Source organism: Galleria mellonella, unplaced genomic scaffold (genome assembly GCF_026898425.1).
Source record: "Galleria mellonella isolate WM207_F2 unplaced genomic scaffold, CSIRO_AGI_GalMel_v1 utg65, whole genome shotgun sequence".
NCBI lineage: Eukaryota > Metazoa > Arthropoda > Insecta > Lepidoptera > Pyralidae > Galleria > Galleria mellonella.
The window spans coordinates 5,603,048-5,630,419 of NW_026442138.1; the positions used below are offsets into that span (position 1 = coordinate 5,603,048).

The following is a 27,372-nucleotide window of genomic DNA, read 5'->3' on the forward strand; positions in this document are numbered from 1 at the left end:
TCAAATACCCAGTATGCATAGATAACATACATTCAGGGTAGCCAACCGGTAGATCGCGATTGATCTGTCAAACGCGACTATTAGTCCAGTCGATCGAAGGCAAAATTAAAATATATTACTCTAACGGAACGTGTTCAAACGCAGTGCTCGCTCTAATATAAACACTTATTTACTAAGAATAATTTTCAGTTTTATGTTTTCCCTTTTTTATATATATATTTTTTTTACCACTGAGGTGGCAAACAAGCATACGACCCACTTGATGATAAGCGGTTACCGTATCCTATGAAAGCCTGCAATACCAGAGGCTAGTATAGTATTATATTATCTGTGCCAGAGGTATTACGCGCGCATTGCCGACTCTGAAGAAACCTCTTTACCTCCCCTTTCGAAGAACCCTTTGCTGTGGTCTCTTGAGAAAACCTGGGCACAGAGCTCATTCTATAACCTGAGTGTTCGTAGGAGAAAACATCTCTGAAACCGCGTTGTACGCGACCATTTAGACTGTAGGGTACGAGGGTGAACTCCCTGTCGATGGCGAGCCGTATGATGAGAGAAAATGGTCGCAGGCATCATATTGAATAATTACTCTAAGCACAATCCGTTGTACAAGCGGTAGAACACGCAGAGTGAGGCAAAATCTCTTCTAAGACTTAAAAGTTCAATACCGCTTGCAAGCCTGGAATCATCGACAATTCTTATAGCTCGTCGTTGCATTGAGTCGAAGGATTCAAGCTGGTATCTAGGTGCTCTCGCCCATAAGTGACAGCAATATTCCATGTAGGGCCGGGTTTGCGATTTGTAGAACATTAATCGCTGATCCAGTGATATGTAAAGCACACCGAGTTTTTTGGATGCCAGTTTCACCTTATCTTAGAGGTGGACACGGAACTGTAAGTCACCAGAGATGTCGACACTAAGGATCCCAATGCTTTTAGAGATGTTAAGAGACGTGCCCTGAAACTGTGGGGCCACAGCAAATGATTTTTTTTAGCGGTGAACGCGCAAGCTTGTGTCTTAGAGGGGTTAAATTGGACCAAGTTTTGTCGTCCCCAATCAGAGACTCCAGTTAACGTTCTCTTGATTTTAGACACAAGCTGTTCACGATTGTTCTCCACAATGGAACGAGGGACATTGGTATAATGGGCATTCCCAGTGCTGTCATCCGCATAACAATGAATGTCACCAAAGGTTAACATATGCAGCAGAAACAACGTTGGGGACAGCACAGAGCCATGCGGGACGCCAGCATTAATACCCATGCTATTGGAGCAGCAACCATTTACAATGGTTTTTATATGTCTGCCGGATAAAAAACTGGCGACCCATTTACAAAGGCTGTCGGGAAGTCTATAGTAGGGCAATTTCGATAGAAGACCCCGATGCCAGACCCGATCAAATGCCTTTGCAATATCAAAACCAACATCGAGCGCCTTACTCGACTCCCAATGGCTGATGTTCATCGGTGCGTAAGATGGAACCACCTGATGGAAAGTGGTAACCGTCACCCATAGACAATGAGCAGTATCATGGACATAACAGAGTATACTGTTTTGCCCATGATACCCCCCATACGTTGCCATTCCTGAGGACTCAGGTGTTATTCCTCTGCACCCTATAAATTCACGCCATATCCCACCCTTCAAACCGAAACACAGCCATGCAAACACAACTGCTTTATGGTTGAAACACGAATGGGACAGAGGTACCCAAGCAAACGACTTTTGTAAAACTTCCCTCCACATTTTTTGCGAGCTAATTAAAATTACCGTGTCTCACTGAATAATAGATTTGCGTCGAGAACATTTTCGCGCTATGATTTTTTACTATTTTAAGTGTCACCTGAAAGCGGACGAATCGTACATAGAGAAGAGATTCAGCATATACTGAGAGACTTCTTTTTATTCCCAAAAATAAAAAATCAGCTCAAAAGGATACAATTTTCGTGGACGGATAATGCGCTCTCAGCGTTCGAGCAGGCTGTGAACGAGGTGTCTGCGGCGGACTGGAAAAAGTGTTTCGAAAACTGGTTTAGACGCATAAAACTTTGTATAGAGGCTGGTGGAGAGTACTTTGAAAAGATCGATTATGAATCTTATTGTTACCCATGTATTTCGAGAAAGATTTTTCATTGTTTACTGTTACTGAACACCTTTACTGTTTATTAGTATGAAAAGATATAAAATACACTTCAAATTCCTGCGGAATCATAGACATAATGTTGTTTTTTGTTACTGAGCTAGATAGTTTTTCATTCAAAACACGTATTAAAATCCTACTACGATGCGCGGAATCAGCTGTAGAAGGTCAACGTCTCAAGCGTACGAAAACTACCTACGAAAAAGCGCTATTGAGTGCGCCTTGTAGGAATCATGCGGCGTGTGGATTGCAAAATTACAAACACTGCGCGGCGTCAAAATTAAGAATTATTAATTATGTGACTGTGGTGCATTCCTGGTGGGAAAATAATCTGCTATCTGATTCAGACCATTCTTCGGAATCAGCTGTATTCGTTTTGGCCAACCTGTCCCTTCCACTTTGTATATAGTACTAGTTTTTTCCCTTACTACTTAGTACTCGTACACGTGGGTTCCAGAAGTAGGGCCATTATTAATGAAATAGACCACTTTTAAATAAAGTATTAAATTTAAACTTACCTACTCCAGTTTTTTAGTTAAACCATCAGGAAGACGTGATGCGAGAACAAACCTACAAATAGACAGGTAAACAAACAGACAAACAAACGGACAGACAAACGGTCAGTCATTAGACGAACGGACAAAATTTGTAAAAAAATATTGTTTTGGCATCTATTGATCTTATTAAGACCCCTCATATTATTGTTTTATAAATATCGCCTATGGACAGACATCGTCTAGTTACAATTTTATATTAGTAAGATAAATAAGTCTACAGAGAATTTTATATTTATATGTATATTATATTTTATATGTTTGTCACGTTTTATTATTACGACACAACTTATTGTTTACAAGATATAGATGATAGAGTATATTATGCCCATAGCTAACAAGCCTTTCCTTACCTTCCACCGAAGTCTTTGGTATATCAGTTTTTGTTTTTTAATGCATAATAATTTAATGGTAAGCCCGCCTGCGCTATCAGTATACGCTAGCGGGACACCACTGAGGGATGATAGGCGATGAAAACAGGTCAGTTAGCTCATCGTAATGAATCTATAAGTGTTAACCACGACGGTTTCCAGTGGGACCCATGTAACAGTCGACCCATTACTAACGATTCTCTTTTCCACCTAACAGAACCTCCTTTTGTTTATTTGTTAATGGATGATAATGAAATGGTAAATCCGCCTAACCTCCTTCTGTTAGGTAAATATGTTCTAATTGGCACATAATTCAAGTAGATGTCTATAGGTATCCGTAATATGTCGCGGTGGGGCAGCTGTCGTCCACACCAAGCATGATTGATTGTCCTTGTTCTACAAGGGACAATAGAACGACAAGTACCACATTATATCGGTACAATATTGCGGACACCGATCCAATTATCTCTAATGGATCAACTCCCTGCGCACCATAGGTAGGCGAATTTGGAAAATTATTCCATAATTTATTGTTATTATCACGAAGGACTTATCTTCTATTTAAAACTCTGACTGATTGATGAATGCACAATTTAAACAGCGACACTTTAGAAACAATTATATAATAAAATATATAATCTAGACATAGTAGATTACTAAATTTTTACTGACTAGGTATATTTTATAAAATACTGATGAGCAGTATAAAAAGAATTTTTGAAAATTTGACTTTAAATAAGTAATGAATATTTATAGGTATAGTTACGTACAATCTTCGAATTGTTTTATTTAATATAACAATAAAATTTAGTCAGAAGACGGTACCTACTTTACAGTTCTGAAGGTGCACGTACCTACCGCCACACTATGACTTCTAATTATAATTTAATTTTTAACCTAGATACGATGATAAAAGCCATATATATTTAAATTTAGGTATAATACATTCTGTCTTTAGATTACGTCCCATAAATGCTCATAGTAAGATTAGATATCATCCCACCTAACTAAATACAAAAGTTAATTAGTACCTATTTTGTAGATATTATGTAGACTTCAAACGAATCACGAAATATTTTTGTGTTTTAAAAATATAACTAAATATAAACGGTGCCAGCAGATTGCAAACATATAAACAAATTCCGTCCTCTCTTTATATTTAATAGGTTGAAATAAACAAACACCAATTTCCGATATACCTAGTAAAAATATCTCTATCATAATATTTCTAATACCGCAGGGAGTTCGGCATGTTATTCTCAATAGTAATAAAGAGCTTTCCGATAAAAAACAATTACTTATTTCGTGAACTCTATATAAGTTGGAAAACTAGGATGTCGCGTCCAAATAAATTAAATAAGTACTAAGATATGTACTTGTATAAATTTCTCATCGAAAACTTTCCAAAAAAGCCAGTTTTCATCTTATATTTAAACGGAATCATTAGAATTTCTAAAAATAGCTCATTTCTTGCCTGTGTGTTACGACAATAATTTTAACTGTACGTCATAGACCTCAGGAACAGCGATGTATGAAGGATATCACGAGCATCATATCATAAATATTTCGTGATCTGCATAGTGCTGTTCATGTCTATAAACTTTAGGCGATGGTTATCTCTTTCCATGAGGTGGCCCGTCAGCTTCTTGCCATTTTCAGCTGCAATAAATGGAATTTATTTTCTAATTTCAGCAGTTGAGTCGTCATAAAGTAGTCTGATCGACTGAAGCACTGACTGAGTTATTTAAATTAGTCTCTGCCCATGCAGACATAAATTAGCAATTTAGAGAATTGGTAAATTAATCTATAATAAATGCGTTTAAAATTATATAAAACGAGACAACGATGCCGGCATCTTTTTCTTTCTCACACATACGGGAACTGAAACGTCTCTACCGATAGATTCATATGCCACGTGCCCTGTTAACATGCATATTAATTTGATGAGGCTTAATGCTGTACACTCTTTGTTGTAGGTATAATATAATAATTTTTTGTAGCTCTAGAACTCTAAAACACTATTATCATAATATTATCAACAAGAAATTGAGATCCTCCGTATAAATCTTTCTATTACAATCGCCTAGAAAAGACAAAGCTAAACTGCTCTCCAGCTCGGAATTTTGTACCTATTTTAAGCCAGAGCAAAAGCTTTTTAAGTTTAAATGGGAGTATCTGGACACCAATTTAGTTTAAAAGTAGAGTTATCAACCATACCAAATTAATAAGCAGTGTTGAAACTTAATTCTGAGGAGATGCTGCTTCCCCGTATGTGTATTTTTATTCCATAATGGTCATCTTAATTAATTACACTGGTCGCCATTTCCAAGTAATTCACTATTACATCCCCGTAACCGTAGAATGTAAATGTTGCATTACAGTGCGGTTTCAGACGAAGATCCTCTCGCTGACAATCAGCTTGCGAGATAAATTATCTATGAAAGTTCATTCAAAAACTTTAGTAACAGGTTCTTCAAAAAGGACCTAATAAAATTTCTTTAGGATCGGCTTCTGTACCTCTATCCATGCGTAGCTCATCGAAACCTTCGCTCATCGAAATGAAAAAAAAAATTCTAAATAATGCACATACAAAATTATCCTACGATTTTGTTATTTACTAGTTGTGCAAGTTTCATTAGGCTATATTTCTTCAAATTTTGTTCCTTACAAAGTAGATATGAGATCCAAAGCCGCAAATATTTCACTATCTGGTTAACAGATCTATTTTGGTATTTCAGCAGATTAAATGAATCTTTGAATAGCGGCACCGAGCATCTTCGGTAAGGCATAAAATTTTACATTCATAAATCCGTGACGCGTTCAGTTAGTTGATCGGCTTAGCGCGGGAGCAGTAGGCCAGTTTGGGAGTTCGCGCAGTATAACTCGCGAGTTACGTGGCCTACCTAGCCACTTGTCCGCCGCGCTCGTCCCGTCACTCTATCGCTCCATTTATCCGCGAATACCACACGTGCCACTCGCTCACCTATTCTATTTATTTATTTTTCTTTTTAACTAAAATGTGTTCTAGTCTATAAAAATAGTTGAGTTATAAACATAAACATGTAGCTGAAAGCCAGCACGATGTCGGTTTGCGGCCAGACGGAGGATGCGAGTGCATCAGAAGAGATGGGCGCACCTATCCGGGAAATATACGAACAGAAAGCAGTGAGCAAGGTGGTGCGAGTGCTCACTGTCCTCGCTTACCTGCTGTCGGTGTCGCTGGCTGCCATCTTGCTGTCTATATACTATATCTGCGTGTGGAAATCGCCGGATCTACCTCTGATGATACAGAATACATCCGATACAAAACAGCTTGACGCGAGACGCGGTGAGCTGAAAGATTACATTCACGCCGTGGACACCAAGTCATATTCTGGTAAGCAAATTATTTCGGCCATTAGCACTCAGATAGATGATGGCCGACGAGATTTTCGTAGAAACATTAACTTTTGAAAAGTAGTTATTGCACTGCAAACTAAAATATTTGTATAATGACAAAATTAACTAACTAATACCTAATTTCTCTACCATATTTCTTAGACATTAAATTTAAAGATGTTTCTTTGGACCCTCCGTCGTGTCGAGGGATCCTCAAATACTATAAAACATCTTTTAGTATAGTACTTACTATTTATTGACTTAGAATGAGTAAAATATCTTTAATCTCTAATTTAAAAATGACAAATAAAGTTTATAAGCTAATATAATATATAATAAAATTTTTGAAATTCTAGAATAAGTTGGTAAATAGGAAATCTTAAGACTTTAAAATGACCGACCTTCTACACAAATTTTTACTGCTTGTTCATCTAACTTCTAATTATGGTAAAGTAGCTATATCTCGCGAAGTTATCCATGTAGTTTTGGATAAAAAATACCCTGTATATTAATTCAGAACATAGCCCACCCACGTACCTACATTTAAATTTGTATTCGAAAAACACAACAAGTGTAAAATTAAAAAGTCTATAACAAAATTAAAGTTATTTAGATGAGAAATTTAAGGAAAGTATATTTTTACATTATTAAAAAAATACAAAATTAATGGCGTCTATTTTTGTAATATAGATGCTACAGATGCAAGTTAAACCCATACGCGTATGGTTTCGTACATAAATGTATAAATATGAGATAAAATAACTTTTATTGCATTATCCATGTCTATATATAATATTTATTTATCAATTTATTTATTTTGGGCCATAATTGTAATTAAAAGTTGGACAGTATATTTCGATTATAAAATTACGGTAAGGAACCTTACAAATGCACATATTACAGTAAACTGTCGTAACTTTTCACTGCAATTCTTTTGATGTTACGAGTGCCTATGGGCGGCGGTAATCATCTATCCACACGCTCATTTGCCCTTTGTTATAAAAAAATTTTCAAGTTCTGACTTTCTTACATTGGTTCCTGTTTTAAAAACTTTATGGAACAAACTGGATGTATCTCAGAGACAAATCATGAAAGAACACAATAATACTGTACTTGCATGTGCATGGATACATTGATACATGCCTTTCTTATTCATAGATTTTTTTTTTCAATCAATAATTATTAATGCAATGATTGTAATATACCTATATCGTAATGTAACAGTTTTACCAAAAAAACTAATGTAGGTAATCTTAAATCATCATCATCTTCTTACCCTTATCCCAATAATTTGGGGTCAGCGTAATATGATTTTGTCCATATTACAAAAAGACTTGGTTTTTAGTTTTACGACCGGCCACCTGCCTGACGTCAACCCTCTTTGGGAATCTTAAATAAATAAATTAAATAGCAAAGCATTTGTTAGAGCAGTTGAACGTCGTTGAGGTGTTCCCAATTAAAACATCCGTAGCGTAGAAGCTGCATACTTGCACCACTCATCACCACCCTAGAGTGCAACACTCGACGTTTGTCCAAAACCTCTATTGTATATAACAAACATATGGTTACATCAAATTAGGTATATTCTAAAGATAACACAAAGAAAACGAAAGGATTTTACTTTGTATTTGTATTTCTAGTTACTAACTCAAAAACATCGAAAATATTTATAATTCATAGAATTCTATATTAATGTATCATTTTAACCACATTTTTTTGCAAATGTTTAGTTTTTGAAGTGTCTATCCGAGATCCGTACGTGTATTTTTGTGATTAATTTTGCATGACGTCAAATTTTTTTTATGATACTTATATGGCAAACAATCTGACGACCCATCTTATGAAAAGCATAAAGGTCCTCTATAAACATAGATAGCATCCTGTACATCACAGATTACACTGTGATACCTTAATGCGTTGTTATTCCTGAGGAGCACGGTGGACACTGACGTAAAGTTATCGCTTTCCATCAGATAGATCGTCAGTTAGTTTGCTATTCGAAGTTTCATAACAAAAAGGTACGTACTTAGACAGAAATTTCAAACATCTTCAGTTTAATATATTTCTTATATTTATTTAATTTATGTTTAGTTGTTTCGCAACTTTACCTACGTGTTTCAATATATAAAGTATATGTTAAGATATAACCTGACCGTGTGTGAAATTTCATTTATATCTGTTCAGTCTATTCAGTGTAATTGAGTAACAAACATCCAAATATACGAGGTTTGTCCGGAAAGTACGTATAAAAGTTTTTTAAAAATTTTATTTTACAATTATTCAGGTAAATCAATTTTATCCCCTTCAAAGTACTCCCCCTGTGACATAATGCACTTGTGCCAACGCCGTTTCCACTGTGAGAAGGCTCCTTGAAAGTCCTCTGGTTGTAGGTTTCTCAGCTGCCCCGTCGTAGCTTTTTTTATCTCATTTATGTCCCCCAAATGCCGCCCCCGAAGTACCAATTTGGTTTTTGGGAACAAGAAGAAGTCACACGGGGCCAAATCCGGCGAATAGGGGGGTGTTCGGTCACCGTAATGGAATTTTTACTCAAAAACTCACGGACAACAAGAGAGGTGTGGGCAGGGGCATTGTCGTGGTGAAGAATCCAACGCCCCTCTCGCGCCAATTCTGGACGAACTCGTGCCACACGAGCTTTGAGGCGTCTGAGCACATCGACGTAGAATTTTCCATCAACTGTCTGGCCTGGAGGGACGAATTCTTGATGGACAATCCCCCGAACATCGAACTCTTTCTCGGCCCTCTCTGAATCTTTTTAGCCACTTGTGGACGGTTGGTTCCTTCACAGCATCATCCCCATAAACTGTTCTGAGATCGGCAAAAATTTCACGGCCATTCTTGCCGAGTTTCGAGAGAAACTTGATTACGACGCGCTGCTCTTCAACGGAAGCGGGCTCCATGCCGACGGGGTTTCGTTAAGAGGTAACTTCACAGATGGCGTGACAAGCCAGTTCGCACCGCACGGCGGTCAGACCAGAACTGAAGCATTGTTAGGGACATAAGGAAGGGGTCCTGCGCTTACCTGGCCTCCCCACTCCTCTTTCTCGCATTCCAGAACACTTTTATACGAACTTTCCGGACAGACCTCGTATTTACAAACTTTCACATTTATAATATTAGTAGGATTATTTATCATCTCAAGCTTATATGATGTTTACCTAATAAAGATGTTTCCCAGGACATTATCCTAGTGCATAGGAAAGAAAAATATCCTATATTAATTTATTAAATTTGGTCTATCAGACTAACAAATTAAATATTTAAATTCGATAACAATCAAACAACCACCTTAATATTTTTACAAAATAACTTTTAGAATAAGATATAAAAACACATCTTCAAATACTGTGAAAATAGAGTAAACATCAAAACGTTTTTTTATGTATCTTTATTATATAGATATTAAAATAAAACAAAATATATAGTTATATATATAAAATCTGAATGATTGACATTTCAATCAAAGCGCTGCTCAAGTCGTAACCGAAATGGATCAGTGCTGACAGACATTTACATATACAATCAAGGCTACATAGCTTAATGTACAAGCTGTTTAAACAACACTTTCCTCGTTCCTATCTATTGTACGATTTATAGTTTTTACTAGCTCTTACCTGCGACTTCGTCCGCATGATCGGGACATATTTACTGACCGATATTAAAAGTAGTCCATATTCTTATTCATCCCATATACGAGTGGTATGCGTACAACAAATTTCATAAAGGTTGGGTAATGTATAATATTACTAGTAAAGCTTTACCCCACCATCCTCTAAACTCTAAATCAGGGGTCGCCGACTTAACTAGGCCCAAGATCTACTGTTTACTGACGAAACTCTATGTGATCTACCAATTACATACTCTTTGAAATCTCGTATGAAACAATATAGTTCAGTACACAATTATGTAGTATTGTAGTTTTTTTTTTTTGTAATTTTATTAAAGGGGAAAACATAAAAGCGAAAAATATATTCTTAGTAACTACTTGTTCGCCGTATAGCCTCGGTACAGAATAGGTCACCTTTACCTTTCCCTTTTTTTGGGTGTTGTAAAAGGGAGGGCGAAGGATGGGCAGCAGCGTCCGTCTTAAAACATCTCCAAAAGCCTAACTGCGGTTGCCAACCTGCCAGCCAAGCGTGGCAACTACTGGCAAAACTCCCTTTATGGGGAAGGCTTATGTTCAGCGATGGATAATTAACGGCTGTAAACTACTTATTTATATTAGTGTGAGCATTGCATCTAAGCATCTTCCGCGAGATTAGCAAAATGTTATATTTTTTGCCTTGCCACGATCGACTAGTAGTCACGATCGACCGGTCGATCCATTGGCTACCCAGAGGTAGCCGTAGTACGGGTAGAGCAGGCTCTAAACCATGACTTTATAGTAAGAAAGGCTTGATAATTATACAGTAATTTTACAGATGACTATAACAGATAATATATATTTATTTATACCTACCTATCTGTATGAATACCACTATGCAACATTGGAATCGATTCTGAAGCACTATTTCTCTATATTCTATATTTTAAATTTTAATTTTGGATATATACCTATATCCAAAATTAAAATTTCAATTTCATATCACAATTAAATCTTTATTCTAAGGATCAGTATGCACTAATTTTGTAATAGAATTAAGTCTTAATCATTAATAATTATTATTAATTATTAATTAACAAGAATTAATTAATATTGCAAACTTACTTATTTAACTCTTTATTGTTAGTTATACCTAATACATAAAAATATACAATGACAATTGGAAAATTCGATTAAAATACAATAGAATAAAGTACATTAGTAAGTAAATTTAGTTTATGATAGTCCATAAAACAGTAATTATGCGAAACTATTAAATTAAAATATTAGATTAAAAGATAAGTTTAGCAAAATGCAGCAATTTTTAAGTATAATTTATTAACTGAAATATTATTATTTTACCAGTGGGAAAGTACTCGTATACAAAAGTAGTGTGTTTGAGTAATCCCAGTGTTTTTGTCATGAAGTAGTTGAGTTTACACGGCTGTGTTCCGGTTTGAAAGATGGGATATAGCAATGAAATTACAGGATACAGAGGCATAACAACTTAATCCTCATGAAACACATGAGGAGTATTATAGGAAACACCGTACATTCTGTTAAAAAAAAATTGTGCAATTTGGTATGGCGTACAATCTGACGGCTCACCTGATGGAAAGTGATAACCGTCGCCTATACACAAGAACAACCCCACGATACTGTCCATATATAACAAAGTATAATGTTTTGCCCATGATACTAGCTGTTTCCCACGGCATCGACAGCATGAATACATAAAATAATAATAACCAGTATTCAGTCAGGATATAACCGTCTGTGTATCAAATTACATTCAAATCTATCCAGTCGTTTAAGCGTGATTAATTAACAACCATACATATATCTTTATAAACTCTCCATCTACAATATTAGCAGGATTACAGCGTTATACGATATAGGTAAGCAGTAAGCAATTATCGTGATATAATAACAAAACATTGTTAATTTATGTAAGTACCTAGCCTACGGTGTGGCGCGGCGCCCAAATAGCCAAGTACATAATAATATATTAAGTTTGACACGAGGGGTTTCCTGTAATCCAATTAGCGATCTAACCCAATTGTGTCCAGAACTGTACATCAATTACCTTTTCAATGACGTCTGTAAACAAATAAATTAGGTATCGGTATACGCCGTATTGCCATCTAGAATAGAGGTAAAGGAATTGTTAGCAATGCGGACTCCCAGTTCCATTGTCAGTCAACAATACTCTGTCAAGTCGACCTATACGCGATCTCCCCTGGAAACTACAGTGGTTAATTCCTAGAATTCGTTACGATTGGTCAACTGACCTAACTTTTCCTGATCTATTTTCTCTTAATCATTATTTATCAATCGTAAAAAAAAAACTATTACATTTACAATTATTTTGTCATATAATCTACCGTTTCTTTTATTCTATAAAGAAATATCAAATATAAATTACAATGTTATTAATGCAATATTAGACAGTTAAGCGCTGATTATTAAATTAATTAATTATTATTAATTAATTAATTTAATTATTAAATAAATTATTACATTTGTGAACATGTTTAGAAGTTTGTTACTATGAAAGAGTAACCCTATTAATATTATGAATGCAAAAGTTTGTCACGATTGATGGATGAATATTTGTTACTCTTTCATGCAAAAACTACTGAATAGATTGGTATGGAATGTAGTACACGGGTAGGTTATTTCCATAGCTCATAAGATACTAAGATATTATTATACTGATTCACATGAGTAAGTGAGAATACAGCTAGCGACGAATAAACCAATGATATCTTTTATAATAAAGAAAATAGAAAAAGAAAACGATCCTCTGAATTTGGATAGAATTACTTTCTCCCACGAACACTCAGGTTATGGAATGAGCTTCCCTGCCGAGGTTTTCCCGAGAGACTACAGCATGGGGTTCTTCAAAAGGGGGGTAAAGAGGTTTCTTCAGGGTCGGTAACGCGCGCGTAATACCTCTGGTATTGCAGGCGTTCATAGGCTACGGTAACCGCTTACCATCAGGTGGGCCGTATGCTTGTTTGCCACCTCAGTGGTATAAAAAAAAATCGTTTAATATATATAATCAAAAAGCATAACTCGAGCACCGCCAATTCCTAACACTTAATTCGTAAAAAGCAGCCATCTGGCTGCTTTCTGCAAGATAAGTTTTCAATTAATGTCAAACCTCGCTGTTTTTTTACATTTTGCTGACTGCTTTTTACAAAATTAGATAGTTCATATGACTATATTTTACAAAATTTGATGAGCTATCTCTCAATTATTAATAAAGATGTTTGATGAAAATTAATTGCTATTTATGAATTATTTTTTGAAAAATTAGACCTGGTTGTTTTATTTTAGCTCCAATTGATGCTAACTCCATCTATGAATTTTTTCTAAACAATTATCAACCATTATGTTGAGGTTTTATTTAAGTTATTTTTAAAAATAAAATTTATTCATTTTTCTTGTTATTTCAATGTGTATTTTGTTTTATTAGGAAAACGTCATTACCTTTTAAAACATCTATTTTTGTACTAGGGAACAAAATTATATATCTTTATTTAGTCTCTTATATTTTTATTGTTTTATCCAACGAACCCTTCACATACTGGCGACCGTGCAGATAAATATGGATAGTGCAAAGGCGGAGAGGATATTAGCTCGTCGCAAATTTACATTATGTGCTCAAAAACTGGAAAAGCTTTTGGATAGTTGCGACGAATTTATTCCAGCCGAGTTTGAAAAACTGAATAAGTTGTTTGAAGACCTCACTCTAGTACAAAATAAAGTTGTAAGTATTTGGCTCGACGATGACAGTCGTGATGAAGAGACATTCGACAAAGATATTGTAGAAGCGGATGTCTACGAATCACGTTATTATATGTTAAAACAAAAGGCAAGTAAAACTTTTATTTCTTCTGCAAAATCTACTGTTAAAGAAATGGAAGCAGAGCAGTTGTCGTTGAGAACCAATGGTAACCGACACTTTAAACTACCCAGGTTGGAGTTACCCAGATATAATGGTGAGATAAAAACGTGGTTAAAATTCTGGTCTCAGTTCAAAAAGATACATATGGATGACCAGATTGATGATGATGACAAATTTCACTATCTGCTCCAATGCATGGAAGTAGGGTCGGTAGCTAGAGAATTTTTAGAAAGTTTCCCACCATCAGGTGAGAATTATAGTATTGCTATAGAGCAACTTAAATATCGGTTTGCGAAAGACGAAATGATAATAGAATACTATGTGAGGGAATTACTCAATCTTGTTCTGGCGCAAGCTAAAGGTGTACAGAAGGGATCAATTCGTAGATTATATGATTCTCTGACGACACAAATATTAGCACTAGAATCTATGGGAGTAACCCAAGAAAAATATTCCGCATTTTTATTGCCGTTAGTAGAATCTGCTTTACCAGAAGAGACGTTGAAGGCATGGAACAGATCTCAGGCAAATGATAGAGGTAATGAAAAATTTAGTCCGTTATCTAGACTATTGAATTTTGTCAAGTCGGAAGTCGAGTCAGAAGAAAGAATACGTTTATCTCGCTTCAAAGGTTTAGATAACTATTGTAGACAAGATTTTAATATATCTTCTGCTGCATGTTTAAACACGACGCATAATAAAGATACTAAGAAAAGATTAGGTGAAGGTAACCAATACGATCGTAAGGAAAAAACTTGTATTTGGTGCGATAGACTGTCACATACTAGCTCAGAATGTGCTAGTGCAATTGGTAAAAATGTAGAAGAGCGAAAAGAATTTTTAAAATCGAAGAATGCTTGTTATATATGTCTTAACATTGGACATTCTGCCAAGCGATGTAGGAAGTATCCTAAATGTGTTATCTGCACCAAAAGACATTTTCCATTAATGTGCAATGATATAAAAAAGTCGATTGCAGGCACTACCATTGCTAGTACGTCACAAGAATCTCAGTCGGTACTAAATCAGAGTGATCTTTCAAATAATAAAACAGTTTTATTACAAACTCTGAGAGTAAAAATCTGCAATGGAGATGAGAATATCACAGTAAGAGTTCTTCTGGATAGTGGTGCCCAACAAACATTTGTTACTAAAGATGTTGCTTCTAGACTGAAATTAAAAGCATGTGGTATGAAAGAAATGAGTCAAAATTTGTTTGGTGGAGCTACGACACAAAAAAAAATGTACAGAATTTATAATTTAAATGTCAGAAGTTTAGATGACACATATGAATGTTATGTTAGAGCATATGAACAAAATACGATATGTAGTGATATACCCCGTATTAAAAAGGGCAGTAATATTTTATTAAATGATAAAGGTGTTGTTGTTACAGATTCTATAGATGATGTTTCTAAAATAGATTTACTAATTGGTTCTGATTTTCTAGGTAACCTGTTAACTGGACGATTAGTACGTGTAGATGACTATCTTTTTGCAACAGAAACTAAACTTGGTTGGACTGTACAGGGGCCCGCGATTGGTGTGTATTGCTCTTCAGAATCTGTAAGTGTTCTGACTTGTTCATATACTGTAGAGAACTTTTGGAATTTAGAAACGTTAGACATAAAAGATAACGCACAAGAGAAAAGTCTCATCAAACGCGAAGAAGAGATAGATAATTTTTTCAAGAATACTATACAAATTAATGAGGATTTCCTTCTAGCTTTAAGAAGGTTTTTAGCTAGAAGAGGTGCAGTTAAGTTAATTTATAGTGATAATGGGACAAACTTTAGAGATGCTACCCATATTATAAATGAAATTAATTGGCAAGAGGTTTCTTCTCAGACCTTCACTCAGAAAATCGAATGGCGTTTCATGCCACCTTCTGCGCCGTGGTGGGGAGGGTTTTGGGAGAGAATGGTGAGGACTGTCAAAGACATTTTATGCAGAATACTTGGGAAAGCATCACAAAGTTATTGTGAACTCAATACAATCTTATGTGAGATAGAAAATATAATCAATTTGAAGAAATTGACATATATAGCGGAAAGTTCAGGAAGTTTAATAACCTTGACACCCGCAACGTTCCTAAAAGTCGATGAAAATGAAAATGAAAATAACCTAAGTCAGTTGAATGGCAATATCTTAGCATCTCGGTGGCGATATATAAAAAAAATTAAGTGGCGATTTAAAATAGTATTTTCGAATGAATATTTATCACTCTGATTCAAAGGGGATGTAAAGATAAGAATTAGATATAAAATTGGAGATGTTATTTTGGTCGGATATGATAATATTAAACGTTTATATTGGTCATTAGGAGTAATTTTAAATATATATCCGGATATTGGTGGATGTCCAAGAGTTGCTAAATTAAAAACTCCTAAGGGCGAGTGTATAAGGCCTATACAGCGGTTGTATGCGTTAGAGGTTGAATCAGGTGAATTTGCAGAAATTAAGAGCAATACACACAGTGTCGATACTATAAGTAAAATTTCTGAGCAATTGCCTCGTGTCACACGCACTGGTCGTTTGGTCAAAATACCTAACCGTCTAGATTTGTGATGTTGTGAGACTTGTAATTTTATATGAAATATAGTTTTTGTATGTTTGTCTGTCTTGCGATATCATCGCAAGGGGGGGAGTATGTTGAGGTTTTATTTAAGTTATTTTTAAAAATAGAATTTATTCATTTTTCTTGTTATTTCAATGTGTATTTTGTTTTATTAGGAAAACGTCATTACCTTTTAAAACATCTATTTTTGTACTAGGGAACAAAATTATATATCTTTATTTAGTCTCTTATATTTTTATTGTTTTATCCAACGAACCCTTCACACATTAGTTCCATAATTTTATCTGTTAGAAGAGCCATCTCTGACTATGCCCACATTTTCGTCCGTGTAGTTTTATGCAATGACAAACAGTCGATGGCCTGCTTGATGGAAATTGATAACCGTAGCCTACAGATAAACATATTGACTCCATAGATACCTACAATTAGATATTTTTATGGAAATTTGTAGTTGCCTCTTAATTCATATACAATTTAGCTGACATTTTTAATAGGTGAAAAGAAATATCGACCTGCGCTATCGACATATACTGGCGGAGCACGGGTCATTTGGCACCATCGTGATGAATTCAACAATAACTAATCACGATGGCTTCCAGGAGGAACCACGTGGAAGTCGATCTGATAGGGTATACTTCCAGCAATTGGGCAGTTAGACTCCATTATTACAAATAGCTTTCCTTCTAATTAAGCCCATTACGGTGTTAAATCCATAATAATACGTTGACAGACCTATTACCTCTCACTGGTACCCTGCTAGCATAAATTGGATTACCATTCCATTATTATCCTTGGGAAAATCTTATAATATATAGGAACATAAAAAAAACCAATAATGAGTATCTACTTAGATAAGTCTATTAGTTTTTTAATTACGTTTATATCGATAACCATATTCCATTATATTTCATTGAAATTCAGCGACTTTCTCAGGATGACGTAAAAAACAGACAAACATGCATACATACATACGAATAATTTTCAATATACCTACGAACTTTTCAATATTTTTTTATTATAGTACCTATGTATTGGCAAATTCAAATCTTTTGTTAATATTGATCTGACGCTTGAAATTCGCGTAGCAACTGCGGGCATGACCGGGGGCGGTGGCGGCGCGCGCTTCCCGGAGGGCGCCGCACGCTGTCAAACCGTCGCGCCGCCGCCGCCGCCGGTGCCGCCGCGTCCCAACCGCCCGTCGCCGCTTCTGACATGGCACCGGCTCGTTCGACACTCGCTGTCATCATAACAAGTCACCCTCTTCTAAATTAACTTTGTTTGCGTATTGTTATTCCCGACCTCGTTCCTTGCAAATAACACGCGTGATTGGACAGTAAGTACATACAACAAATTAACTGAATACGATTGAATTGTTTATGTTACGCCCGTTCAGTTCTGTGTAGGTACTCTGTGCATCTTCATAAAGACAAAAAGTGATGTTCGACAAATTTTACGGTTGTTTACACATAACAACAATGCTTTGATGAAAACATAATCGCACGTTATGAGAAACAATGAAAATTCAGGGACGGGTTCATGACAAACGAATCACGATCGTACAGCTGCGTCAGAGGAACTGGAATAGATTCACATGTAATACTGGGCGTGAAATTAAAGGATAAACAAATGAAGTCCGGAGCGGCTGCGATAATAATGAGGCAGCAGTCCGCATCAGAAGGTGTCAAGCAGCAGACACGGACGGCGTGACCCGGCACCGCGACTCGCCCGCGGCGCATCGTCCGAACTGGGGCATATCAATAAGCGTGTCCCACTTACCTGGTTCGTCGTGAAGGCGTTGCGGCGGTGCATTCAGGCGGAGGGCGTCGAGGGCGATGTCAAGCAAATCGTTCACGTCGGGTAGCGTGCGGTCGTGCGCCGGCTCCGTCCGTCTGGGCCCCTCCAGCGGGCACGAGGTGGTGCTCGACGCGCTCTACGAGCGGAAGCGCGACAAGAAGAGCGTGCGCGTTCTCACCGTCATCATTTACGTGTTCTGCGTGTCCCTCGCCGCTATCATGCTCTCGCTCTACTACGTGTTCTTCTGGGAGCCCAAGGACGCGCAATACGCGCAACGCAAGGTGTCTCACACTGTAGAGAAGCAAACCAGCACTACACCAATGCCCACATGCTTTATGCCCCACACTGGTAGGTCACACCACCAACACGCTTCCCTAGCTCACCTTATTCCCTTCTATAACTTCCTATAACTGTAAACTTGGACTAATACAGTGCTACCGTATTAGACAGCCCTTTCTTCGTAAAATCCTTTCCTTTTCACTGAAATATTACTAATCAAAGTAGTCACTAATACATATTCTATAATTTTCTCAGGCATAAAATTCAAATTGGTATTGTATTACATAAACACAAAACTTTTAAAAGTTCCACGCCCCACTTATAAAATATCTTACTCAAATGTATCTTTCTATCTTAAATTTAGACATTCTATATATCTGTTAGAAGCTTTTCGTATATAATATTAATTGTATCGGATCAAATTTTACGTATTTTGGTATATATGCTACCAAATTACATAAAATTTGATCTGATCAAACTATAATCTTAATGTATATAACATAGATTTAACTTAATATGCTTATAGGACGTATTTTTTCCGCTATTAGAGGATGCATTATTACTCATAGTACCCGTTGCTAGAAATATATCCTGTCTGGTCTGCTTTCACGTGATCCTCTCTGAAAGAAGTATATTTGATTAATTGTTATTAAATTCATCACGTTAGGTTAATTGACCTCTTCCTCACCTATCACTGGTACGCTACCAGCATGCATTACCAACTTACGCGTAGATTTTTTTACGAATGACAATGAAATAGTAACCCCGTCTGCACTCCACCTGCAAGGGATGTCAGGTGAACATTAAAATAGGTCAGTTCGCGTATCGTGCCGAATTAATTATCAATTAACCACATTGATTTCTAGGGAGACCGCGTGTAGGTCAATTTGATGGAATATATTACTAGTAATAAGGCTAGTCCCGGTTACTTTACATACATACAAAAAAAAGCAAATAAACAATTTTTAGTTGCACCTTAAGTGAGACTAACGACTTAAACGAATATTTACTATGCAAGTCTAGCTAATTAACTACATAAATTTTGTCACGTTTGAAGTCGCCATTCTTTTTGTTGAGCAAAATCTTAATTCTTTTTGTTTCGTAATTCTACTATCTAAAGGAAAAGGAAATATTTAATTTTTAGTTTGTAATGGATAAACTCAAAATACCTTAAACCTATTTTAATTTTTCTTACCTTTAGAATGCTACATTATTTGCGAGTAACAGGGGCTACATTTAAAAAAAAACCATTAGAATCCAGCGTGGGTTACTATTATAAATGCGAAAATTCACGAGGACGTCCAAGGAGGATGAATGTTTCTTACTCTTACCTACGAAAACTACTGAAAGAAAACTATTTGAATTTTATTTGGTACACGTACAAGTTATACCTTAACTTAGGACATATTTTATATTCACTAAAATAAAATCTTATCTATCTTATTACGCAGGCAAAACTACGGGATACAATTAGTATTGTAAACGTGAAAGAGTGTGAAGATGTTTGGATGATTGTTACTCAATTATATTTGAATAAAACTCGTTACACGGGTAGGGTTGGATAGTACAACAGGTACAACAACAACAAACTTAATGCGAGCAAAGCCGCGGGAAATAACTAGTATAGTATATTATCTGTAAGGTAACAAAGTTAGAAGGAAATAGTGCGACAGATATTTCCCTCTCCACTCGTATAGTCGTAGGTAATAGCTACTGATGGTAGCATGCGTAACCATAGTAACAACAGTGCTTATCTAATACCTGCTGAATTCAGGAGTAGAAACTTAGATTAGAAGGGAAATTCGTGTCCTGAAATCCAATAGAACGACTTTATATGTTTAGCTAACGTGGTAACAGTATGCTAATATTCTCTTTTCGAAGTATGCTAGACCCGTGACATAGGTATTTATTATCTTCGTCAAAACTAAATCGATTTTGAAATGATTCTATTTACAATCAACAAACTTTACTGCAGTTTCATCCCATACTAATTTTGATACAACATTGCAAAAAAAATATTTTGTAAAATGTATTCATTATAATTATTTTGAGAGATTATTTCAATATCTTTTTACTAGTTGTTCTTCTTTTTCGCTTATATCGGTATAAGATAATTTAATTCATGATAATAGTACACACTACTGTCCAATTCCAAACTAAGCAAAGTCTTTTCTATTATTTAACATATTATTTAACTAAACTGACTTTATCCTTACATATGATGGTAGGTGAGGATATCTCTCGCTAGTACTCCGCAATTATACCTATATTGCAGGCGAATTCACCGATCCATTTTCATTCCATTAAAAAATTCTATCTACACATCCACGAAAATAGCACATATTCGTGTGTCGAAGTTTTTACATTTACGATCGATTTGTTATAAAATTTGAAGTGGATTCTGTTCAACACAATTTTAATGGTGGTCCACAAAAAATTTACGATATTTTAATGCTTCGTATGTATATGTATGAATACATGTCTAGTAAACACATTAAGTTTGAAATTACATCGGTACGGTCTTTCATGTTCATTCAAAAAGCTGAAGTTAAAAACATTTTTGAAGTTTATTTGTACGTTGGTCCTTATAATTAACGTTATTGGGGCAACCACCTGATCATCCTTGCTTTGTAGGTCGGTACTTATTTTAGGACGAGAACTTAACCAATGCCGAGGATTGTGTTGTGTTAGTGAATCAGTATAAATTATGGTAGGTACTTAAACGAATATTTATATAAGATGTATTTATATGAAAATTTTGACGAAGGTAGCATTACGAACGATCATTCATGTATCAATAACGATATTTACCACAAAAAATGGTTACTTCAACCGTAACAAAATTAATATGGGCCCAACCCAACAAGGGAGTAAACCATATTCATAGCAAAAAGAATAGGTACCCAATTTAAAACAATTGAAAAAATATTACGTAATAATCACATAAAAATACAGGTGAGAACCTCTTTTCTTAAAAGTACAATTTCATTAAGTAACTATTACAAAAAACGTATGATTTTTTGTAATACAGTTACTTAATTTATATCATATCAATTAAAAATATAGAATCAATTACTTACAGTTCGTGATACAAAACAGTACCTATGTACCTATCGAGTCTCTAGTGCTGTGCACGTATCTGGAAACGTGCAGACGTCTGCAGCAGTAATCCTAAATATAGCTGTTGTATACGAGTAAGCAGTTACAATAACCGGCACTCAGCTATTCACTGATCATGTTTATAAGATATAAATCACTAAATGATTTCAACCGGATTGCCCAGAATAGCTCAACGTGAATTAAAACATTCCTAAACGAGCTTGCTCTAAGTATCCATATAATCTTATTTTTACAAATTTTTCCTCGCAATTTCATCTGCGTATCCGTTATAATTTAATTGACCAAGATAATATGTAGCCAGTCTTTCTCCAAATAGTGCATATATGTCAAATATTAACATTAGAAAAGAAAAATGGGCAAAAAAAATATTCTTGTTTTTAATGTGTGATAATGGAAAGGTTTGAATCGAAGGATTTGGCGTTCCATTCTTTCTGTTTACCCTAATGGGAGACAGACATGACAGATATGTATGTATGTATAACGGAAAGGTAACCCTGTCTGCGCTATCGGTATACGCTGGTGGGGCACTATTAAGAGATGATAGATGAGACTGAAAGCAGGTTGCTTGACCTATAGTGACGAATTCATAAAAAAATTACCAAAATGGTTTCTGAGGGGAGCTGTGTGGAGATCGACTATAATCGTATCTAATTTCGTGCAGTAGTTTTTGTATAATGCCAGAACAAAAGTACAAACAGCAGTAAGAACAAGTAGCTTTTATTAAGAGCTCTAATTTTTTCTCAAGTATCATATACAAATATCATCTAGTTACAGTTTTATTAAGAAGTAGGATAGTTGTAGGAACAGTGTCTAATAATCTGGAGTCAGAGTTATATTTACTTTAATATATTATAGTTACAATAAACTCTATGATTTACGGTTGATGATCCATCTTCGTATGAAATGTATGTATTTATATGTGCGAGTTGAACTTACACGCCGAGGGTTCCGTAATGTGTTGTGTTATTATTAATGGATTGCACAACTAAGTTTGTTTTTGATGGATTTTTGATATTTTTTTTTCAAAAATAAATAAATAAAAACGGTTTTAGAATGTACAAATATAATGATGATGATGATGATGAAGTGTGGTCCAATGATTGGAATGTGTAAATTGAATGATGTGGAAAACTATTATAAATTTCAAGTCAGTAGCATTTATAATATCCAAGATAAAGCGTTGCTACAGACGAATGGATGGACGACAAGCGTATTTAGAGGGAGTGGTCCGATGGACCGTGCCCACTCTAGAATAAGATTTCAGACATGTCTTTGTCTATAGATATAGATAAAGACCTGTCTGAATACTTATATCATATAAATAATAATAGCGTAATGGGGTTATTACACTATCCGTCATATAAATAGTACAACGAACTATTTTCATACTAGGGTCGATTTTGTAGCGCCATTCTCTATTTTTATGATCATTAAAATTTTAGTTTGATATTTTATTGAAATTATTATTATTAAGGATAAAATTGAGTCTAACTACTTTAAATTTTGTACTCAGTTGTTCACAATATAATTTATTGAACAAATTATTAAATTTCCATTACTCCGCAAACAAAAAGGCTACTTCAACCGTGATATTCACAGCGACTAACACAGGAATAAACGACGGAATTTCACAAAGATATTTGTATATTTTTAGTCAATTTTGTTTAAACAGGTAAATAAATTTGACGATTTGATACATGATAGATACCTTAAACTATACCACAATCTTAGATTATATAGATAGAGTCTCTCCATACAAATGCTTCGAAAAAAGCGGGTAAACCTTTTGATACAATTGTGCGTGATAAATAGTTATGAGTACTTTCTTTATAATTTCTATATTTTCTTTTACGATTTTTGCATCTTTTTATTGCGTAAAAACTCATTTTATTTGCGAAATAATTGAACATATGTATATACGTCAAGAAACATTATGTACGTTAAGTATATATAATACTGATAAAAAATCGAGTCAGCTAATTTGACAATTAGCTGAAAAAAAGTTGGCCTATTTTTGAGACTTGATGCTCTATCTATATAATCAAGACTACAATATAAGATAACATATCCAATTCACATTTCGTTTAATCTTATTTTCCTTTTTTCCTATTCTTCTAAAAGTCACTTGTTAATGAGTACCTACCTGCATAGATACCTTTCTATAATTTCGCAACTAATAATAAAACAGATAACTTTTTAAGTATTTTTTTCTTAATTTAAACGTGTAGACAGTAGGTATGCATAACCATTAGTATATCGTCATAATCGTAGAATACTGACGGATCTTATGTAATATTTGTCAGATCCGTCAGTATTCTACGACTATGACGATATCTACTTAGGTTTACGATTAAAAGATACTTTTACAACTTGTTTTAATCTAGCTAATAATACTTACCTAGCTACCTGTCCAAAGACCCTGTACATAATAACTATGATGAATCTAGCACTAACAACAACATGCTATAAATATTAGTAATCATATTTTATATTATTTTTATGGTATTCTTTAATTTACTTATGAATATAACTCGTTAACTGCGGAATGAAGACATTATTATCTATGGTCGGTTTACCGGGCCGTTTGCACAACTTGTGGACTAGAAGTACCTAATGAAATTGTGACCCCGTCTTTACTATTGATTAGCTGGCCTAATGGGATGATTTTTTTTAACTTATTAACCACGATGGTTCCCATGGGTAACCACGTGGAGATCGACCTATTAGGATATATATTATATATCCTAATAGGATATAGGAATAGATATATATATTGCTAGTAATGGAGAAGTTCAACCCCATTACTAACAATTCCTTTCCCTCAGAAGTTCGCAGACTATATATACCTATTTAACAAATTATTAATACAAAACCAAAAGAAAACATAATTTGTAATCACTTAATTTTTACACAAATATTGGATTTTTTTATACAACTTAGAATAGCAAACAAGCTGACGGCCCACCTGATGGAAAGTAGTAAACGTCGCCTATAGACATGAGCAGTACCATGGACATAACAGAGTATACTGTTTCGCCCATGATACCCCCCATGCGTTGCCATTCCTGAGGACTCAGGTGTTATTCCTCTATACCCTGTACATTCCACAGCCATGCAAACACAACTGCTTCACGGTAGAAACACGAATGGGACAGAAGTACCCAAGCAATCGACTTTTGTACAAATGGGTAAACATGTTTATTTATTTCCAGGAGGAAGCAATATCACAGTGAACAACCTCATCACTGAACCAACACCAACTAATATTAGTGAAGAATCCACCACCGCAACGAATACAGGCCCGAATGAAACAATTTCTGATGAGTCGATGCTGTTAAATTCCCCGTCCACGTTGCAGACTCCCTACAATGGCACATTGTATGATATTGGAATGTTCAACGAAACTGACACCATCACATGACGTCTGCATAAGGTTATTAATTTAAAAATAGCAAAATACGAATACATGAAGATAGAATAGGTAATATCTATATAGAACAAATGGCCAATTTTATTTCTATATATTATTTTAAATTATGTATACCTACCTATTAGAGAAGTAGATGCTATTAAAAATATAAAATAGAACTAAAACACCAATTTGAATATAGGTATTATTTACATACCTACATATTGTATTAGGTACAAGAGTTAAATAGGTACCTACCTATTTGGGTTTAATGTAGTGTTGTATGAAAAGAGTAGACCTATGTAATGTCTAAGACAATTTAAAAAACTTTATGATAAACATATTTTACTAGTTGCCTAAAATGTTACATTGGCTATAATATGTTGCCTACTAAACCTAAGGAACTACAATAGATATTTAATAAAAAATATATCTTCTAGTTTCACATTATCATATGAAACTGAAAAAAGTATATGCCTAATATTACATAGATTATTCGTTACTTTACGTTTATAATAAATATTGATCTCATAATTTTATGATAAAAAATAAATTTTAGGTCTCTTAAAAAAATATAATTTTAATAAATACAAGACATTTTGCTGTTGTAAGTACCTATAACGTAAATTTTACTGAGGATTTAAAATAAGGACTCCATTATCGTCATTCGTAGTACTAATAAACATTTTGTACCTACCTACAAAGGAATAAAAATCAACGAAGTTATTAATTATATCAATTATATATACTGTATAAACCCACGTAAATTGTATAAACGTGCCATTATAACTTTGGTGACGCGGAGTCCTTTTTGGTCGCAGTTATTTATCTTGCACATGGAAACTGAAACGGTACCTAATTAAATGGCATAAAGGTATGGATATAAGTAATAATTTTGGTATATTCTTCATTATTATATTGTATTATTGTTATAGTAAACACGATATATAGCAAAGTTGATGATGTAGATAATGAATGCAAATTAATTGAAAAAGACGAAATGATACGGTTTAAAATAATTAAATCGTCCTAAAAATTTTCAATACATTAAGATAATAAATGAAACCAGTCATTAAAACAAATTTCTCTGGAATTTTTCTTTTTATTTCACACCATTTATATGCTATGCATGGCGGGTTTGCAACCGCAATTAGGCCTTGGGAATGTTTTAGGAGTGACGCTGCTGTCCATCTCTCGATCATTGGAACTTAATGTATAATAAAATTTAGTCTTTTCTTACTACACTCACGAGAAATACTCGTAAAGAAGTGGCCTATTCTATGTCGGGCTAATACTGGCAACTACTGACAAAACTTCCCAATCAATTCCTTTTTGGGGATGGCCCGTGTTCAGCAGTAGACCACTAAAGGTTGCTATGGTAAGGTATGTCGTGTGCTTTGGAAGCACATTAAAGTTAGAAAAAGTAGTTTAGTCTAGTTAAACTATGAAATTAGTTTCTTCAGATATTTAAGCTATAAATGGTAAAACGAACATGTGAATATGTGAATAACGATACTATAAGCAGTTTAAAATTATATATATATATATATATATATATATATATATATATATATATATATATATATATATATATATATATATATATTTTATAATATATTGGTAAAAAAGCTAAGGTACAGCTGATGTAAAGTGGAAACCATCGCCTAACTATATACATAAGTAGCGTCAATAATTAAACAGAATAAATAATGTGATGCAGATAATAAAAAAAGATATATCTATTCAAGATTTTAATTGACAGAAATATCTATTGTAACTGTGATGACACACAATTTACTGAATATTTTTTTATGCAATTTAGAATGACAAACAAGCTGACAACCCACCTGAAGGAAAGTGGTAACCATCACCTATAGACATGAGCAGTAGCATGCACATAACAGAGTATACTGTTACGCCCATGATATCCCCATACAGAAATTATATGATACTGGGGAATCATTTAATACAATTAAGTGTTCTGTGCTAGGTACAAACCTGTTAAACGTTCGGTTAAATCGGGTTTGATAATATAATAGAAAATAATGATAGTTCCATATAGACACAGAGACCTTTAAAAAAATTCTTTGTCTTTGTGATAGGTACTATCCACCCAGAGGACCATTGTATTAATACACCTGTAAATACATGTTTAATATGCTAAAAAACTCAAAATTAATAAACAAGTAAATTTAATGTATTAGGGGCAAAATTTTGCAAAAAACCCTTTGTAATT

The 27,372-nt window shown here is 34.7% G+C and overlaps 1 protein-coding gene across 2 annotated transcripts; it reads left to right on the forward strand.

The window, feature by feature from the left end:
• The first annotated feature begins 5,908 nt into the window (after window positions 1-5,908).
• Window positions 5,909-26,229, forward strand: LOC113519770 (uncharacterized). 2 transcript variants are annotated; one of them, XM_026904966.3, is made up of 2 exons: window positions 5,909-6,440; window positions 24,940-26,229. In XM_026904966.3, the coding sequence occupies exons 1-2, from the start codon at window positions 6,146-6,148 to the stop codon at window positions 25,146-25,148; spliced, it is 504 nt and encodes a 167-aa protein (XP_026760767.1). In that variant the 5' UTR covers window positions 5,909-6,145; the 3' UTR covers window positions 25,149-26,229. The 2 variants fall into 2 exon arrangements, with proteins under 2 accessions (XP_026760767.1, XP_052756610.1); XM_052900650.1 differs by lacking the exon at window positions 5,909-6,440 and adding an exon at window positions 17,878-18,676.
• The last annotated feature ends 1,143 nt before the right edge of the window (window positions 26,230-27,372 follow it).